The sequence below is a fragment of the Sipha flava genome, unplaced genomic scaffold, assembly GCF_003268045.1.
Source record: "Sipha flava isolate LNK unplaced genomic scaffold, YSA_version1 37_pilon_pilon, whole genome shotgun sequence".
In the NCBI taxonomy this organism is placed as follows: Eukaryota; Metazoa; Arthropoda; class Insecta; order Hemiptera; family Aphididae; genus Sipha; species Sipha flava.
The window spans coordinates 2565174-2587445 of NW_020273087.1; the positions used below are offsets into that span (position 1 = coordinate 2565174).

General features: G+C 26.8%; 1 protein-coding gene across 3 annotated transcripts in view; it reads right to left on the reverse strand.

Annotated features, from left to right (window-relative positions):
• The window catches only part of LOC112688134 (protein furry), a 121767-nt gene that overhangs the window by 7044 nt on the left and 92451 nt on the right, over window positions 1-22272 (reverse strand). For all 3 annotated transcript variants that reach the window (XM_025561185.1, XM_025561184.1, XM_025561183.1), the window contains 13 exons: window positions 9733-9868; window positions 9361-9500; window positions 8750-9036; window positions 7070-7162; window positions 6896-7004; window positions 6595-6805; window positions 4425-4523; window positions 3461-4258; window positions 3162-3329; window positions 1341-1481; window positions 1068-1236; window positions 812-996; window positions 645-719 (listed from right to left, as the gene is read on the reverse strand). In XM_025561185.1, the coding sequence (XP_025416970.1) occupies window positions 645-719; window positions 812-996; window positions 1068-1236; window positions 1341-1481; window positions 3162-3329; window positions 3461-4258; window positions 4425-4523; window positions 6595-6805; window positions 6896-7004; window positions 7070-7162; window positions 8750-9036; window positions 9361-9500; window positions 9733-9868 (2611 nt within the window). The remainder of the gene's footprint in view (window positions 1-644; window positions 720-811; window positions 997-1067; window positions 1237-1340; window positions 1482-3161; window positions 3330-3460; window positions 4259-4424; window positions 4524-6594; window positions 6806-6895; window positions 7005-7069; window positions 7163-8749; window positions 9037-9360; window positions 9501-9732; window positions 9869-22272) is intronic.

Below are 22272 nucleotides of genomic sequence, written 5' to 3' on the forward strand. Positions count from 1 at the left end.
TTAAAAAGTATTAACATAGTTAACCCAGTTCATTCAGTCTTATTTAACTCATAAAATCTAAAATGTATTGCTAATAATCAATATAAAATGTATTTATTTAAGTAAAGTACACGTTAGTTATTTATAAAGGAATATAATTGTTCAATTGTTTTTGCTAACAGTAGAAAAGTAAATCGTTTAGTTCAGTTTACAATGATCTTTAGAAGTGGCATGGAGAATAAGAAATTGAACATCGAGTCACATATAAATACTATGGAATAGCTTCAACTTAGTATTTTAATTTCTTAAATTTCACGACCAGGAGTTTATAAAATATTCATTGATGAAAGATATTTCACTTAAACTTAAGCTTTTTTTTGGCTTAATTCTTTATTTCTAAAAATGTGTATACATAAGTATTGTTTGAAAAAAAAATAAAATTTGTAGACTTCAAGATATTTTATAAGAAAAAAATATTTCCTTCAGTGAGATATATTAAATATTCATTTGAGTGTATATTTTAGCATATTTTATAATTTAAATACCCGCTGAATATATAGTAAACCATTCATCATCGGAATGTTGCGAAGAAATATTCTGATAAGCCACTCCGCCTCAATTCACATGCGTCATCGTTTAATTTATCATAATCTAAATATACATACCGAAGGGCTCTTGGGTAACCCGACTCGTTGTCCGCATGTCATCAATAAGCTAACTAGTAAATCTCGTACTCGACTCTGGCAATAAAACAAAAGTTGGTCAAAATATATTCCGTTGAATGTGCCGTCAATATGAACATCGAACGATGTGTCGATGTCGTATTACTTACTTGACAAAGCCACGGTCTTTTCCATCCAGGAACGGCTGAGTCAGAAGGCGACAAAGAAGTGGATCGTCTCTGCAGAAGTACATTGTTCGAGTTGATGGATTCCAAGTCGGCAATAGCTCCTGTTGCTACTTTTCGGCCGATTAAAGGTGTTTGGGACATGTCGAACGTAAAATCCATAGTCCTTCCTGAAAAAAAAAAAAAAAAAGAACGAAGACCATAAGAGTTAATAAAATACAATCAAAATAAATACAATTACCCGGCAATTCCTTTTTCATGAATACATCGATGTCGGCAAATGAATAATGAGAAGCCGTGGGGTGTGAGTCCCAGTAAATATAATGAGTTGACGTTGGTGGAGCGACTAATGTGGAAGAGCGGGTGACAACCAATTTCAAAACTTTCAATGCTTCCTTGTAGTTGACACCCTGAATAAATTACAAAACATGTCGGTATATGAGCATTGCAAACGTACAAAGATGTCTACGAAACATATAATACATCTGATGTTATTATATATTTTAGTCGTCACCTCGATGTATTTCGCGATTACTCTCAGCAAATCGGCGTTGAATGGTTGCGAAGTGGTCGACGACAGGTCCACGTAGTGCAACATGCAATGAATAATGTTTAATACTGGAAGTTGAATAATATAGGGTCCTCTCTCCAGTACCTTAAAACATGACAAATACAGTTAATATTAATGAGCAATAATAGCTTTTCTCAAAATAATATCGTCCCTAAGTGTATACGTGTATAAGTATTATGGATACGGTAAAATAAATAAATAGTGATTTAAACAAAGTTTGTATTTTTGGTTATAACATTTATTATAATATAGGTTGTCAAAATGAAAATCATAATTTTAATTCAATTATATAAGCATTTGATTGATCTGCAGTGCATTAGGCAATAGTTTTAGCAATGGCGGTTTAACAAGATATGGAAAAAGGGTGGCAAATTTGCGCTCGGTCTTATTAAAAAAAAAAAACCAAAATTTACTTAATATTATTTACTTATTATTATTATTATCATTTTTTTTTTTTTAATTAACAAATAAAACAATAAAATATAATAATTATTACATAAATCAAATTATAAAAAGTATTTATAAACATTTTTACTCTTGATATCATTTTATTTATCCATGTGGCTAGTCAACATGTTCATATTGGCCACCCCTGATATAGAAGATCGGTTACCGTTAGAGTGGGTAAGAACGTTGAAATTTATCCCAAGAGTATTTTTGGATAATCTATAAAATGATTATGTAGCCTACGTACTCGTATAAATTAAATTATGACAATAACTATTTAATAGGTGAGTTTACATTCAGGCGTCGAACGCCAACGAATGCTACAAAATACTAAGTTAGCTAAACGGCTATTCTATAAGTTTTTCGAAATTTGCTTGCCGTCGCTCAGGTTTAGAACTTAAATATATCATTTGGTACTGTTTGGTATTTAGTACATTTGGTTCACGTTCAATTATGACAAGTACAAAAATAAAATGGTATTTAATATGACTAACTTTCGGCTAAACATAATTTTTTGACGATCATTTTATTAATTAAAACTGGTTAAAAATGAATCTCTTGATAATCAATCCATCACATTAATTGTCATTCACTGGTATAAATCATATCCTATACATGTATTATGAAATCTGACTAATTTTACGAACAAAATGACAAAGATAAATATTTATTAGGCGGGTAATTGAATAAATGTGATTTGATGACTTTCTACAGCAATTTATGCCGTTATGAATCTTATTTCTATATTTTATGCAATGTTATACTAAGACTATATGTGCATGTATATTTCGATACATAGTTGACTGTAAATAGCGACTGAATTCGTATAAGAATTCTTCAACAGAATTTTGTACTAATTAGTTTCGTTCGTTTACGTTCACCGGCTAACATAACTGTTGAGATCTTATGCGAAAATGATAGTCCTCACATTGAAGACACAGCCCAGCAATTTAAATAGGTAGTATTTCTCGACCGTATTATTATTTGGTAACATAAACGTGAATGAAAAATCATTCGAGTATTAATAGGGGTAACCTCATCTTCATAAGTGCTCGAATTTAGTGGGGGAGGAGAGAAGGAGACGCAGGAGAGCTGAGTACCCAGCTACTCAAAAAAATGTGACGCATCACTATAAATAGGGCATAATTCTATTTATTTTAAGGGCAATTTTTCGCCAAAAAATTCTCGGCTTCTTTTGTTTTTAAGTAATAAGGTCCCATATTTTTTTTCTCCAATTCGAGCACTGATTGCCACTGAATAGCTATCGAGACGGCAAACAAGTCAAATTTTCAGGAGCAAACGCGTTCCCAAACTAACCTCAACTAGAAACGCGAGCATGTTGTGACTGAGGTGCGAATACGCGTCATACAGATATTTGACCACGCATTTGGTCCACTGGAAGCTCTCCTTACTGAACGTGCGTCGGCTGTACAACGTCATGACCGTGGCCAAGTTTTCCAGCTTCATGCTTTTATTGGTGCATAGCTGCAATAAGGAAAATTAAATCGACGGCGTTAGTCGTAAAACATTGATAATTTCATTCTCCTGCTTCAACTCAACGCCATCTTCTCCTACCCTATATCGCACTCGTAGTCGACTGGTATGGCATGACTCACCTGCGCAATATTCTCCGCGCTCATGATGCACAGCTCGTTGGCGTCCTCGTAGTGCAGCAGCATGTACGGCAGCAGCGCGACCACGTTCATGGGGAACGCTAGGCTCTCGGACGGGTCAACCACTAGGAGGTCCAGAAGCGGTGTGAGCTGCGACAACAGTGGAACTACGTGCTCGTACGTCACCGGGTTCGTGCAACCCTTGAGCAAGAGCGCGTGCACGCCCGGGAACGATGGCGTGCGCAGCTGGATGGCTAGCTTGTCCACCTTGTCCCGAGTGTCGGGCCGGTCCAGCGGCAGTCTCCTGAGCACGCGCGACAGTAGCCGACAGGCGAGCAAGAACTCGTGCTCGTAGTCTGACTCCAGCAGCGATACGGCTAGCCAGAACAACTGCCCGAGCACAGTGAGCTTATCGTCCTGCGTGGCAGAGTCGCCGAGCAGCTTGAGGTTTTGCTGCGTAGCGTTGCAGTTACCTTTACCACCGCCACCGCGGTCGTCGTCCTTGGAATCGGTTGCCGCGGACTGCGAGTACGGTACCGCCTTTCGCGAATAATGCGACACGGAGTAGCTGGTGCTCCGGAAGTGCGACGCCTGATTGAAGTACGACGGTGGCATCCGCCGGTTGACCGGCGCCTTTTGCGCGACCGACCGTTTACTACCCTCGACAATTGAACTTGTATCTTTGTTGTTCAAATTTGGGGTAGACTTGAAAATGTCTCGAGTCATGTCCAAAGGCCGGAAGTCCGTTTCTAGCGAATCCACGGCTGCTTCCAGAGTCAACAGTAACTCGGTCACATAACCCTAAACGTACGAAAAAGATATGACGCGTAAAACAGTGAAAGACATATATTATACAAAAGTAATTTTATAACAAAAAGTATTATTAAAATTGTTAACAATATTATCAAAAGTTTATTTACTGTACGCGTTATTATTACCACGGCATTTTCGAATTTCAAACACTAACCTGCATATCTTCACCTTGTTCGGCGACGGTTTCAATTAATCTCGATAATATTTCTGAAAGCATTCTTGTGGTGATCGGAATACGTAATGCTCGGAAAATCTGCAAGTAGAATAAAACAAATAAAATATTGTTTAATGTTGTGCTGAATACATTTTTCAGGAGCTTAAAATTAGCTTAAAATGTCAAACTAAAATCGCATATTTTATGTTTAATATTAAACGATAATGTTTAGGCTTTTCTCAATCAATAACTATTTAAAGACAAGGAATATTGTATAATGTTTTTTTCTAAAATCGGGCTTTTTTTTAAGATGAATAAAACGTGATTTTTCCAATAAGTATTGAAGTAAATCACAATTATGTACGAAAATCAGAATTGTACAAAATTTACTTTTTCTTGTACATTAAATATAATATTATTTAAAACATAAAAACTACTCGTTCATATACGATTGTGTAATGAGTAACATTGTTTTGTGTTGATTTTCTACTGTTAATTTATCTGAAAAAACTAAATGGAGTTATTTTATTCTTCTAGAATGTAACGTATATAAATGAAAGTAATAAATGTCCACTTATGAAAGTATACGTTTTTAATCGTCAAGTTTAACAGGTTGACTGTCATGAAATCCAATACTGGATTTCACCTCGCCGTATCCAAACTGCCAAGGAATTTTTTAGTTGATTTGCTCAAAAAAATATTTCGGAAAAAAGTTCAACTATCTATTTCAAAATCTGTAGATATATTTTCTAAGGTATTTAAAGGTTTTCTAGGTGTTTTTTGTATTGTTTATAGATCCAAAATAGAATCTCATGGCGTGGGTGACACTATCGATATTTTAATTAGTTTGTATTTATACAAAGTGAGATCCAAATCAACCCATCAATTTATCAAATCGTTATACCACAGCTATTATATCATTAAGTGTAAGACATAAATTAACCATTTGTGTGTTTTTATAATATAGGTTCATAGATTTTATGTAAAATAATAATATTGCACACATATCTACTAATAATAATGTAGCACTATGATAGAAATTTTGAAACACTTGACAAATTAGAATATTTATAATACAATATATTTTATAAATATGTAAATATTTATCATGATGACAATAATGGAGGGAATTTTATCAGTGACACTATGAGGTCTTGTGCATTTGTACCGATGTTCACTATTTCTACCATTCACATTTGTGCAACTTGCTAACGTATTAAACGTAATAATGAAGTCAATCAAAAAAATATTAAAAGTTGTTTTAATAGGATAAACAAATTAAATCATAAAAAATCAATAAAAGACGATAATTTCTTGTTAAAACTACAAAATAAAACTAGAAAGACGGTAGAATCTAATCATGATTAATTTACCGTGATATATGAAACCCAATTCGAGATCTCAATTACTAAAATGATCTATATGTGAGATCTCAAACATTTTTTTGAGCATTTAGGTGAGGTCTAGATATGGGTCTCATGGCGGGATGGACAAATTTGACAAAAATCGGCTTGGCAATTAACCTGTTTAAGTATATTGTTGGTAATTTAAATAAAATAATAAAATATAAATCTGAAGCATTACTTATTTTTTGTTTCCTGATAATCTATTGTCTTAATTCATAAAAACACTTAGTTAATAACTTTTAAGAAAAAACTATTTTTTTAGATTATACAGCAGCCTTAAACATTTATAAAAAACTCGATATAACTCGTTTTACTGAAAACTTGATACTTCAGTTTTTTATATTCTCTTTTAAATGTTTACCATCGATAATCCATTATAATACGTAGTTTGCATAAAAAACAATTTAGTTAAAGATTTTGTAATGCAAAATTTAAAATATATAAAATACAGATTGTACAATGTACATTAATTTCTTGTATTTTCTATCCAAGTAAGCTTTTAAAATATAAATATAATTTTTTTAAAATATTTTTAGTCATAGTTATATTTTAAATAACTCTTTAACAAATATTTTATAGAATATTAAATAAAATGTAGGTTCCACCATTTGAACTAAAAAAAATATGAATGTAAGCAAACTGCAATAATCAATATATGATTGAGATTTGGGGAAAATAGTTATTTCAAAGAATCATTATTTTTAAAGTGTATTAAAAATCAATAAGTAATAAATAGATGAAACGTTTAGGTAGATGAGTCTTACCTGTAGTGATCGTCCGGCATAATGTCTTGAAGAACAGGAAAGTCCCAATTGAATAGCTGTTTGTGCCCATCGTTCGCTAATTAAAGCATGGGGCAAAAACTCATGAAACACTCTGACAATATGCTGAAGAAATACGTCCAACTGTTCTCCGCTACGAATGGACCATACTTTGGCAGTTATATCTTCGTAGTGCCACAGTGGTTGATCTCCCCTAGAAAACAAAAAAAATAATCCAGCTTGAACTGCACGTGGATCACCTTAATCATGAGGATCATATACATGAGTAGTTTAAGTATCTTACCTTGAAGCAATGAAATCAATGAGCGATTTAACTATTTCTTTAATGGTCAAATTTGGTGTAGATGGATTTAATTGATCCATTCCTAATATTACTGTCGAAGCATCGTCTTCTACGATTGATAATGTTTCAAGTATGAGTTTATGAGATATTAAAAAAAATTCACCATAAACTTACCACAAGGAGAAGGTATGACGACCAAACTAGTAGATTGAGAACAACTAGTTCCGATAGGTACTTGCAAGTAACTGTCAAAAGATTCATTGGCTTCTGTAACATTTTTTATTTTAAATTTAGTTAACACTTTTCTAGAAAGCAAGTTCTTGCAATTTCTAAGATAACAATATAATAAAATGAATAAAACAAAAAAAGACTACAGATAAAAAAAGATTTATGATATTTTTTCAATAAAGCAAAAAAAAATTTCAGCGTTTATGTTTTAAGGTACGTTTTACAGCCGATACACGTATAATAACATACATTTCATTCAAATCACGTCAAACGTATCATTTTACCGCTCCCTTATTTTTTTTTAGCGCATTCATTTACATTTATATTGTTTAATTATTCATGAGAACAATGCTTTTTCAAAATAATAACGGTGTTTTGATGTTATAGTTGTTCATATTGTTGAAAAATGTATTTGTTTTAAAATTTGATTATTTTAATACTATTATTTACCTAAAAATTATAAGTATATAAACATTTATAAATTATTATAAATAATTAAATAAATACTAAACATTTAAAGATAATCAGTATAGCACGAGTAAACAGTCAAGACATGTTCAAATTATTATCTAAATTAATCGTGATGTAAAAAAAAGGTTTAGGGTAATTTTTTTTCTATATGAATGACTTGTATTTTTTCTACAAATCCAATTATAAATTACTTATAAAAAAATAAGCTTATAAAGTTTTGATATTGTAAAATAATATTCACTAAAAATATATATATAAACATCAATAACATGAAGATTACTATTTTAACGAATACTCGTATAAAATACGTACATACCATGAAATAATATTATGCAAATACAATATGGCTGATAGACAAAAATATGATATAACTACAATAGTTACATAAAAATGAGAACATTTTACGAGTGTAATATTATTATTTGCATAAATAGGAACGTCATAAGATATTCTATACATCAGCGAGTTTTTGGTATAATCATCAACATTTAATTTTTAACATTTTTAATTCAAACGATATTTTATTAAAATAATTATACACCTTATTTTAATTTACGTTATCATGTAAACAATTAAATTGTATATTTTTTTACAAGATTCAAAAATATAAATTTTCTTTTAATTCCAAACAGATCAAAAAATTATAAATATTCTGTGCCCTATATTTTTTGTTATCAAGAGAACAAATTGGAACCGTGAATACCTTAATAATAAATTTCACACAGAACCTTTATAGGATTTTAAATTTCAATGGATGTGTTGAGGCATGTGCAAAAACCGTAAAAAATAAATCATAAAAAAAATAATGAAAATCTTGTTATTGGTTTTTTTTTTTTTTTAATAAACAAAAAAAATTATAAACATTTTTGATTATAAAGGTCTTCCAAATAATACCATCTTAATGATATTTTAAAGTTTAACATATAAATACACTATTGTTCTGGTCTGCATGATAATGAACAAAGTTAGATTACTGCCAAATATAGAACTTTTATAAAATTAAAATTTGTTTTTAATATTTATAGTTAATCAAAAATATGTACAATAATATTCTATTGTATAATACATTATTATTCTACGAGTCTGAAGGCAAATTTAAAACTTTTTTAGATATCACTAATCAGACAGCGATTTTGATTAATTTAACAATCATACCTGTGAAGTTATGCTGGGAAACAGGCACTGGTGGTGTTGGTAGCCCAATACCGAGGCGCATTGTGTTTCGATTCAGGAGGACTTGAGCGATAGTTAGCTGATCAGAGTTATTAGCTAAAACTAGCAAAAGGTTTAGCAATAACTGTTTACAGTGTTGGTGTACCAAGGGACGACTATGATCCATTCCTAGCAATGCAATGTGTAGCATTAATGGCATATGGATAGACCAGTCAATGTCTAATGAGTCCGATGGTAAATCTTTCAGCAACATAACAGCAATGTTGCATCTAAGAAAATATAAATAATCATCTCTGAAAATAAGCATGGCTCAACAAATATTTTTACTAGGTTAAATATTCATATTAATTAACTCCAGGTACCTAAATTTGTTTTTCTTATATAGTTTTTTATTTAATAGAAAAACAATATGTATTGTTTTTCTTTGAACGTATCGTATATAATACTTAAAATTTGAAAACAAAATATGAATATTTTGTCAACGAAAAATTAATTTACATTATTTAAAACAATAATATAATAAAATAATTAAATTTTTATTATATTATTTTGGATTTAAGTTTTCAGATCAACTTGAAAAAATAAAGTCTTACCTATGGAAACCACTGCTGGACGGAATATTAATTGGAAGGTATTCTTTTAAAGGAGCAAAATAACCTCCATACTCGGGCATTGGTAATGGGTGAGGTTGAGGAAAGTCTTCGTAATTGGGTGATAATCTGTCATAATTCATCTGAAATATAATTAATTTACACTTACTTATTACATCGAAAATATACCAATACAGTGCATTTCTAAATTACGACCAACAAATAATAACTTTAACTTTAAAAACTGCCATTATCATATCCTATATATATATATAAAGTATACGTTTTATGTGAAAGAAAGAATGCTTTTATGAAAATATATTCTATTCAATCGTTAAATGTGGGAGTATTCAATTAATTGTTTATAATAAATACCTCTGCGTCTTCTACAGGACTCGGTATTTCGTTGTTCAACGCCAACTGAGCGCCAACTGTTCGTTGCCATTTAGAACTCGAACGGTTTGAAGGAAACCTCAAAATGGATTTAACTGTAGAATCTGACTTACATGATCTAAAGAATAATAACAAACAATTTTATAATATAAGTACATATTTCGTTTTATAACTTATAAATATAGTGAAAACAATAAAATTTAAATTTAAAGTCGAGCAAGTAATATTGTATTGAAATAAAATATTTGATTTAAACTTTTACATTTAAGATATTAAATATAGTAACTAATTTGTTTTTCGCTTAAGCTTACTCTCTAATATATTTTTATATTTTTAGATAAACTGTAGTTATACCAAATGTAGATATTGCAACCAGAAAGTTCTTTTATTATTATATAAAGTATTTTTTGCAGTTCATACAACGTTCAACAAAACACATCCATACAAAAAACTTATTTTAGTCTAATTATTCATGTAGTCTTAAAAATAATTTGTTACTACGGTACTACGTAACAAAATATTGGAGTATAATTTTAAAATTAATATTAAAATTTACAAAGTATACTACATAAAACAATATTAGTACTAAACATGTCTTGAAAAACAATTGAAAACATATGAATATAATAAACTGTATATGTTATTCAATGATTGACATTATACTTTTTTAATTATTATTATTTTTTCTCTAAGAACGTATTCGTATATTTGCATTTGATAAATTATACGAACATAAAACTTATTCTAAAGTTCTTTTTTATTATTGTACGTAAACTTGCTCATTTTATCAGTATTACTTCTGTCATTGTATTTTATACTTGATTTTGCACTAATTAATTTCTTTTATTTAAATGTGACTTGTTTTTAATACACAATGCATTTTTATTGTTTCATACAATTATACTAAATTTAAATTCAAAACAATACATCAATACCTTAAATTATTTAAACTAACTCAATATTTGAGACGTTTTATAGTAAATATGAGTTACTGTTATTGGTCATCGAGACTATTTCATAAGTTAACTGTTTAATTAATCTAGGTATTTTATTAAACTACGTAAAATTATTGGTTAAAATTTTTCAGTGAACGAATTTGTTAATAAAAGTAAATTAGTTTAATTTAATCTTTATAATTCAAAAACAAAAATAAAACAAAACAAAAAAAAAAAAAAATAAAAAAAAAATAAAAATAAAATAAAATAAAAAACGGAGTCAAGTGATGGTAAATTAATTTTTTTGGACAGTAGGAAGTCAATAGTAATTTGCGCTCATTAGGAATAGCAGAGCTGAGATTTTCGTAAGAACAGAACATAGGAGAAAAGTAACGAAAATAAACAGAAGTAATGAGGTAATGACTATTTTGGAAATCTACTATGAGATAATCACTACTATTAATTCTCAAATCGTAAAAAAAATAAAAAAATATATAGATTCTTAAATAGATATTTATACAGTAGACATTTAATAAAAAGTAAAACGAACTAACATTGTATGTATAAATTATTAGTTCAGTAAATTATGCAAACAATCGGGTGAAGCAAATCGAAGGATTGATTTTTCAATAAATTGCTCAATCGATGTGACATTATGTATCAAAAATATATTTAAGGACAGAAAAAAGAGAATGGAAAACCTAATTTTTTCCTATAATGGAAAAGAGAAGAAAAGAAAAGATAACTGTTCATAGAGTGTGATTGGCAAAAATTAATGAGTTTATCAGCAAAATCGCAGTACACTTGAATTAATATCATTAGACAAGACCTTTTATAGGAATTTAGATTAGATGCTTTCCGGTCAGCGGTCAGGCAAGTTGAAAGATTTAAATCTTATCGAATAAGTGTATACAATCGTATATAACTATAAAATGGAATGTCGATGATGAAAGTTTAAAATTCCAGTTATTTACACTGGATATAAACGTATAGTCAACTGCAGTGCTTTAAGCGGGGGGGGGGGATACGGAGGGACGGCATCCCTCTACTTTTTTGTATTTACAGTTTTCATCTCTCTACTTGTTTTGTCTAGAATAACGCATTCCTCCTAAGATTTGTATTTTAAAATTATATACTTATTATCATTTTAATATTTACACATAAGAAATAATTTTTTTTCGGTGAAAATAATTTTTTTTAACATTCAGGCCCGGGCGCCCGGCTCATCGTGTTGTTTAGTATAAGCCGTTTCGCAACCCGTATTATACCCGTATTTAGAGCCACGGACTAAGATAATATACCTTATGTGAACTATAAAAATAAATAAATATATTATAGGTATACAAGGCGAGAAGAATGTTATGATGATATCAGGAAATTTGAATTGTAAGGCATCCTTCTACTTATCTTGAGTCTTTTCGACCATTGGTTAACTGTGGTTGGATATGAAAAGTAACGAATAACTAAGTCGTATTCAAGTATAGCACATGAACCGTGGAACAATAAAAATACGATTCTCTGGAGACCAATCGCTGATTAATGCATTACACATGATGTAACATAATGTTGAATATTTTTATATAAATTTATTCAAATCAGAGCCTAAAATATATTGTTGAGCAGTAGTTAGTTTTATTCAACAATGAAAAATACTTATTCTATTTTAAATATTTACTAAAAAAAATGTGGAAGTGTTTGAGACAAGCGATATCTTCAAATGCTAAAAGGTCGGTAAAACACCGGGTCCAAATATTCGTTTATTGTTATAATAGTTGTATTTTTTGTATATATTTAAAAGTAATAATAAATCATTAAATTAAAAAAACCAATTCTGTACTAGGGGGGTTAGTGTCATTCATATCTTCAAAATTTGTTAGATAATCATATTTATAATTTAATATATCAAAAATCCAAATATTTTCAGATACTTAAAATATAATTAAGAATTTTAAAAATATAAAATTAGTTACTTATTTTTTTTAAACATTTTTAAATAAAAATCGTAAAATCAATTTTATAATTGATTTTTTTTTTTTTAGTGTTTACTACCGGGTTTAAAATACCAAATAAGCATGATCAGTTATATTAGTAATATTTTGAAACTTGTAGTGTAGATTTGCTACATAAAAATTTTTAAAAGATGACAAATTGTAGAATCTTCTGTACTATAGACATTCCTAGGAGTATGTTTTTATTTTTAAAAAATCAAAAGGCGCTTAAAATGATGTATTATTATTTACATGCTTTTTATACCTACTTTCAAGTATTGAATTTTAATATCAGGATTTGAAAATCAGAATTTACAATTCATACTATTTATTATTGAACATTAAGTTAAATAGAGTATATTAAAATTAGACCAAAATATAAATCTAATTAATAAAACGTGTATGTTAGTTAAAATCATTTAGATTTTTCCACTAAAACGTCAAACCTGATGACAGGCTCTCAAATTTAGTGTTGGACGTAAATATGGGAAAGTGAGCAAGTCTAAGGATGCCTAATTAATTAAAAATAATTCAAGATAAAAACACGATATCTTATGATATAAAATGTATAGATCTCTATGAATTATTGTAAAGAAAATCAGGCAATAACAAGGCTTAACTAACTTATTTTTTTAATAATTTTTGATTCAAATTGAAAAACCTTTGTTTATAATAAAATCACACCAGAGGTACCTCAAGTAAACTACTACTCTAAAAACTATTATATGCAGTAAATATAATTTACTTAATTTTTAAACAAATAACTTACTCACGTACAATTTAAATTTAATTTTAAAAAATTATTTATTTATTATATCTTTAATAGCAACACTATAATGAAAAATGCAAATCAGATACAATTAATATTAAACAAGAACGACAAGTTAAAGATATTATATAATATCAATGAAACACTTTTGAATAAGAGTAGTCTGGGAGAAAAGCGTTATAGCTTCAATTAGCATGAACAGTAATTTATTTAAAGCGAAAGTTTAGCTCAAACAAAAAAATCATAACGAAAATGAACAAAAATAAAAAAATAGAAAACGATAAAAGAAGATAAGCGATAGCCATTAGAATTAATAATATTTTTAAGGTAGAATCGACGGTCAGTAAATTTTTCAAATATATTGTGAGCACTGTGTCGAAATGTAAGATCATTATATAATAAATTAATTAAATAAAAAAATGTAAATTTTGACAGTAGGGAATGGTTATTTGTCGAGAATAATGAATATAATTATTATATGTGTGTAGATTTAGCACAGTAAATAAAATCAATTTTGTTCAAAAGTAACATTATGAAAAATCTATTAGGAAACAAATACAAGAATTACAATAATTTATTTTATTTTCAGTATCTTAAAGGGTAAGTATTATAAATATTTTAAAATTTAAGTTATATATGTTTAAATTATTTACTTATTTCAATTTGAAATTAATATTTAAAAGGTATCGTTGTTGGAAAAATTAATTTATTTTATTTCTAACAAAACCGTTTTTTAGATGTTATTAGTAATCATCAACAAACCCTTTCATTCCTCTTCTACCTGAACGGGTAGGCAAAATTGTAAGCATTATGTTATTGGTTACTAATGTATAATTACATATTTATTATTTTCAGATACATTCATTAGTCAATAAAAATAATACTTCTTATAATAACTAAGGTAAAACAAATCTGTAAAATAATCAGTGAAATTAACAAGTAGTCTGGATTTTAGACTGATTATTAAGTCAGTTTAATTCGATAAATAAACATTTAAATATTAAAAAAGTATATCTTAAAAAAAAAAAATTGTCTAAATAAAATAATAATAATATTAATAATAATAATAATAATAATTTTAATAATTACAGTTATAAAATAATAAGGGTTAAGTTAACTACGTCACTCCATCAATCCACCCAAGCGCTATGCGATTATAACAGGAACCCTTTGCACAACATGGGTCTATACAACAGGGTTTTCCTTTCGATCCACTTTCTGTGTTCACGGTTGCCACATTTCCCTATATTTAAATATAATAAATGGTGGTAAAAGAACACCAGCAGCAAAACCATAAATCATTATAAAGGTTGCTGATTTCGAATGGTTTTGGACATACTCAAGATATTTTGTTTTCCTAATAAAAATCATCTTGATTTTCTTTGAATTATTTTGCAAGTTAATCTCATCATAGTTGTAAATATTTTTAGCAGGGATATCTGCAAAAACCTTTTATAAATTCTTAAAATATTTATCGGTTACTTAAATTTCCGTAAGAATAATTTTGTAATTTTCTGGCCATCATATATATATATATATTAATTAAAGCTTCTTGCGACTTATTATTTGTATAGTTCTTATTTAGCCAAGTGTCGGATATCCTTTTTGGAGTGCGGGGTATTAATAAAAAGAAAAAAAGTACCAAAGTTACTGCATATTAAAAAAAAAAAAAAAAAAAAAAAAAAACGTAAGTGACATACAAGTTTTAAAATAAAACTTAAATCATAACAATGTACTTTAATATCTATTGCCATATTATTGATGTATCTATGTATAATTATTGCAATTGAAAACGTACTTACTTTGCACAGATCTTAATTTTGGAAAAGATAAAATTTATTTTTGAAAAAAAATGTTTAATAACAATTGATTATAAATATTGGTAAAAACGGTTTTTCATAACAGCATGTTGAGAAATTATTCTTTTCCACTACCCGAAAAATATGTAAAATATGGTATTTACTAAAAGCATGTTATTAACTGTTTATACTAACGTTTAAATAAAATAATATAAATCTTCGAAGTTACTGAATGATGGTGATGAATTTTTAATTCGAAACCGGTCATACATTATAAATATAATATTTCAGGCTAAGCGTTTATTTATTTATTTATTTTTGATTAAAAATATTTATTTATATACTTAAAAAAAATAATAATAATAACTCTGGGACTGAAAAGAATAAGTTGGTTAGTCGGGTTAACAATGATTTACAAATATAACAATTTTAACCACCACAGAAACTAAACTACATTTCCACGCATATATACATTTAAATTTCATAAAATAAATCCAATAAACTGGATTACTATGAATACAAATCTAAAATTGGAATTTCGGCCAATGTTTTTGTTTATTTAAGGACTGTTAAATAAAAAAAATAGAATGTATTAAAGCGTTCATGCACCGGAAATTGAAATCAAATAAAGTCTAAAATATTTTAAACTTTTTTTTTTTTCGAAACGTTTGCCACGTTTAGTAAATAAATATATAAAATATTTAAACTTTAAATAAACTTTATACTTTTACTGTAGAGGCTTATCATCCGAATATTTAAAAAATACTATTTTTACATATTGGTTAAAGCGAGGAATAAATTTATTTTACTGTGCATATTTTTTTTTTAACAAATAAAATTGGATTTAAAATATTTAATGTTTTAAAACTTATCTATTTAAATGAAATCCGTCGAACAATCTGAATCTTAATACGAATACCTAATCATATTTGCAATTTTAATGACTAAAAATGGTAATTAATTGCACTTGTATCGCAACCTTATACTTATATTATTATTATTATTTACATGCTATCTAAATCATTTTAACTTTTATTATTAATTTAAATTCAAAAAATTATACCTTAATACAATTTTGCTTTGGCAAAATTTAGCTTATAACTCATCTGATAACGAAACTACTAGGTACTTGGACATATAATTATTTTAAAACACCTGTTCCATTATCCCTTATAATTGTTTTTTTTAAACCAATGGTTAGCAATCGTTGCTATATACTGTGTTTTCAGCACAAGGCGGTAAATGAAAATATTATCTTAAATGCATTGGCCAAAATCCATTCGAATCAGTGGCATATATTCAAAAATAAATAGGGATAGTATATTGAATGGAAAATACCAATCGCCCGTCTAATCACTTTTAAAAACAGACGCATGGAGCTTTATCACCAAACTCCCTTCAATATAATCTTCTAACATTGTTAATAATTATAACTTTAATATTAATAACATATTAAATAAAATATTAATTTGTTTATTTTTATTTAATTTTCAACTTAACCAACTTAATATTAAAGTATTGAATATTACTTTAAATAAAAAAAATATAAGTTCTGAGTTAAATATTTTATATAAATAATACTAAAAAAACTTAAAAAAATGTCAAAAAAATACAATAAAATATCCACTTAAAATGTAAAATATCCAATATAAAATACCAAAAATTATAGCATAATATTTACTTAAAATGGTTTTTTAATTTAATTTTTATATTTATATTGATATTATAGGATATTATACATTAGTACATTATATTTTTCATGTATAATAATGTGTTAATTTAATAAAATTTAAAAAAAATAATAAAAATTATAATTCAATTGGAATTTTGTATTCGCCTGAAACACTTTTTAAAATTTTTTTTTTCAAGTTATCTAGAAATTGCCTTACTCTTATTTTATCGAATCTTCACCAAACCCGTATATAGTTTGTGTAAAATATAATTTTATAAAATTTAAATTTTACGTATATACAGCCTGTGCAAAAAAAAAAAATGTTTAAACACATTAATTCACGAAATTGTATTAGAAATACCGAGAAATAAACTTAAAAGGGAAAATGTGATCCAAAAATGCAAATAATGACCTAAAAATGAAAAATATCAAAAATCAAAAAAATGCAAAATAAATGTTTCATAAACGAATTTTTTGTTACACAATTTAAATTATATAATCATAAAGCTACGTTTCACGTTTATATATATATATATTATATAAACTTCTGTAAAGAAATAAAAATTAATATAATAAAGCATTTTCTAATATACTACTGTTATTGTCAAATTTTTTCAACTGTCTGAAATAAAATACTCATCAGTATTGTGTTAGTTACCTCTATAAAAGCTAATAGGCTAATAGCTATATTATTCTAAAGTTTATTTTCAATATTTTTATAAGTAGTAGAATGTGTGTGAAATGTGTAGATAATTTTGGTATAGGGTTCCACCCAATCACCAAAAAAATCAGAGGTAGTATGTATCAGGTCAGTTACTCTTGCACCCTAATGTGCGCTACTAATTCAAACAATATATTTAAAAAAAAATTAATTTTAACTAAAAATTAGGGGTCAATCACCATACCGGAAAGAGTTAATAATACGTTGCTTTAATGAATACATTCAACGCCACCCGTGATTTCAGAGGTTACACCGTAATTCTACGTTGAAAATTTCGTGAATGCGTTTACGCGTCGATGGCATTAGAAACACAATTCTATTGATTTATAAAATGCCATTAAATTTTGTTATCACTTTTTACAGATGTTTAGATTCTTGATAGCCATTATTCATATTAAATATTTGTACAAAATATTACTACTTAAATATTGATACTAAATAGTATAATAATAATTAAACCGAAATCAAATAACTTGCCGTTATTATTTTTATTATTATTATTATTATTATTATTATTATAATTATTATCATCTGGCTAGTGCAAAGTAAAACGAATGAAATAAATCGTCCAAACTAAAATAAAAGTCATTTACAAGATATAATATGGTATAAGTTCTAAACTTGTATATTTTAAAGTACTAGTGTCACAAAAACTAAAACCTACGAATAAATTAAATGTCTATACGAGGTTTAGAGTTTAGTAAAATAAAAATGGCTGAATAGCAGATTCAAATGTATATGTTTCTGACTCATAATTTTTTATTTTTTTATTTTAGTTTAAGTTGAATATATATTTTGTAAATAAATAACATTTTTTCTGAAAAAATCTAAATATTGCATTAAAAGTTTATTATATTATAGATATTGCATTCCTATTCATGTCATATTTATTTTCTTTAATAAATTATCCTTTCATGCATATTTTCTATCCGAAATAGTTTCGATGTTTCACATTTGCCAGGCATCCCGTGACGACTCGGTTAATTTAACTTAACCTCGATTTTTATAAATTATTAACAATTTTATTGTTCCGATAACTGCCAGTGTGAATTATAAAAGGGTCGATGGTTACCCACTACTGCATTGAATGAATCTGTCATGTATTTTCATTTTTCTGATGATCAGTAAACAAATTCAATGATTCAATTCTATCAAATGTCGAATTTAGATATAAGCAGTAGTGTTAGCAAAGCGGTTATATTGGGGAGTCGCTACTAGTAAAACACTTGGGTAGTTAATGGAAAGTTAATGGCCTATTAATAACAATTATTTATGCTATAGATTATTATTAGGTTTAGTAAACTAGGTTAGGTACCAGTTGTTCAGTTATAAGTCACATGTAGAAATTAAGACGTTCTTTTAAATATAAATAGAGAGACATCATATTTTAAAGGGTGGGTGGGTGCCAAAAATACATATGCTCCCCTTTGCAAATAATCCTCTTGCCACGACACTGTAGTGAAATACCAAAAGAACAACTTTAGTAGGTCATAAATAACTCAATTTACCTAATTTTCATCCCACATCAAGCGTATATACGTACAATTACAACATTTAAACTATCCTCGGATCTCAAGAGATTAAAGACGACATTTATAAAGCATAACTTCATTAAATATAAATTCTGTTAAATAGAGCTTAGTTTGTTAAATTACCTTAGCATTTTTATTCGATGAAATTACAAAACCATGGATTAATAATATCATTTAAATTACTGTCAAACCATCAATTATTTTTTAAAAACCTAATCCAGTAATATTTATAAAAAAAACCCATAATTGAATAACAAGAATATTTATTATTTATTTTTCAATGACTAATTTTGCATTCGACCAAATAATTCAACATAGTAATGAAAACATAACATTTAACATTAATATAAAAAATAATGATATGCAGGTATAATATTAATCATGGTACATAGTATAAATCACCAAATTATTGCAGGTAGTTAACAAATAATATTCTTCTGTTGGTGCTAAAAACTTTTAACAAACAAAAAGTATTTGGTTATATATATAACAATATATAATAATATAACAGTATATTGTGATTCGTAAATAATTTCGATTGAAACTACAGACTCGAAATCGAACTTCATTAAACTTAAAATTTTATCATTTACAAAGTTACTAAAACTGTACACAAATAATAAGTATTTTGTGTTTGTCTTCTTCGAATAGTAGTTATGTTTCACATAATGTGTTTTTAATCGCATTCAGACTAAATGCTAAATTTCAATATATGCGCTAGGGGTTAATTTATCCTGTTCAAATATTTAAAATATAGCTGCCACAAAAATAATTTTCAACGTCAGGAACACATTTGTGCATATTATCTTTATCGTTTTATCCAATATAAATTCACATTCAAAATAAAAATGTATTTATTTTGTGTTTATATAATCTTTTAACATTTTAAATAAGTTTATTCAGATACTGAATCTATTAAATCATATTTAATCAAGTAAATAAAATGAAAATGAATCAAAATAATTCATAAAAACAAATAATTAACATTCTTTGAATAAATATTTCAAAAACTAAAGTTATGAATTTAATTTGAGAATACGTATTATTTATTTTATAAAAATGTTTATAGTAACTATTGACTTAAAAACTATTGACAGTTCCAATTAATATAATAACCTTCTCACTACATAATATATAATATAACTATTGAAAAAAATTATGAATGTAATTCGACAATAACAATAATTTGACATAAAAGTATGAAATTATAAGTAGTATTATATTTAAATAGAAGATGAATTCAATAAAATAACCTACGAAAATATTAAGCTCATAGATTCTTATTTGTGTTAAATGTATTCATTGTGGTATTTAAGTAAGGAGTGGTTATAATGAATTAATAAATTAGTAAAATTAGTAGTGGTATACTTATAAAAGGAAGAACTATGTTTAACATATTTTTCAATATAGCGTACTTAATTATTCTTATTTTATAAATAAGTTTTCACAACAAGAAGAATTCGTTTAATTGCAGATAACCTGGATTAAAAATTCAAAACCAGTCACATTTAACAAATATAATAATAATCTAAGCTAGGCATATAGTTATATATTTATTTATTTATATATATAAACTATGTTTTCTTTATTTATGTATTATTTAAAAACTGATGAGATTCAAAAGTTTACTAATTATGAACATATAATAAATAGGTAATCGTATTAATCAAGGAAGCGATCAAAGAAAAATGGAATTTTAATTATCTACAACATGTTGAATGTATCGAAACGTTTTTTTTATATATATTATGTTATCATTAAGGTATAATTAATTAACATGCTACTAATAAATATCATAATCTTCCAATCAATTATTTGAGATCTTACATTCTTAAAACACAAATGGATATTGTTAAATATCATAATTTATGCAATTTTAAAAATGTTTAATGATTTAAAATACATTATTCATTTCATGTATAATAATAATCATACCTATAAATATAAATATTCAAGTTTTGTTACTTTATTTTAAATCCTGATCGAATGAAGGAGTTTAAAAATTATTTTTTGCTGTTATAATTGAATTACTTGGTAAAAAATTTCAATCAGAAATAACTGCTTTTAAAAATTAACTTAGTTGGTATTTTTAAAAGGACACTTTTTTTTATTTACAATACAGAGGATACTTATGGATTTTTATAGTAACTTAAAGAAAAACTGATAAAAAAACCTAAAAAGTGTTAAATGTTATTTAGCAAGTAATTTGGGTTTTATAAAATTTAATATTTAATGCTAAACTGACGAATATTTTACATAGTAATAAAAACAAAAAAATTAATTAATGAAATGATTAATTTTAAACATTTGGTTGAAGAAAAATAAATGGCTAAATTAGTAGTTTATATGAAAATTATAAGTTTTTTTTTTCTATTGTCTTTTAGATATTCAATAATTTGCACTAATTCATCGGTTAGTATCGTTTTTATAAACATAATATTTTCTGAATAGTTAATTATCAACCATAAAAGTTCCTATTTAATGTAACTTAAAAACTATATTTATTTAAAAATCTCTTACATATTATACCTATTTAATATTTATATATAATAGTTTTTATAAAATGTATCTCTTTGATATTAATTATTACTTAACATACTCGTACTATAGTAATTATAATAATATAATTGCATTTTTAATCATCTTTTGGCACTAAAATTTATAGATATTAAATAAAGTAACACCAAAATGGATTCAGTCTAAAATCTCAATGTTCAATACAGTCACTGTTGTAAGTAAATGTCATTATCCTGTACATTATTAAACATTAATTATACTGTGCTCGTAATATAATACAGAAAAACATTAAGAATTTGATTTACACGTCTTTTTAATCGCATCATGTACACTTTATAAAGTCAATAATAATCATCATCATCCTTTGACTGAGAACACCAACTAATTAATATAAAAATGAATGTATAGAAATAGGGTAGCAGACATTCGCATACACGTGATAAAGCATGTATACTAACCCTAAATGTGTACTTAGCCTAACTGTTTACTATAGAGGACTTGAGAAATAATTTTGCACAATTCGATACTTGTTTCGATTTGATTTGGTTAGTACGTACGCGACACGCCATATATATATATATATATATAT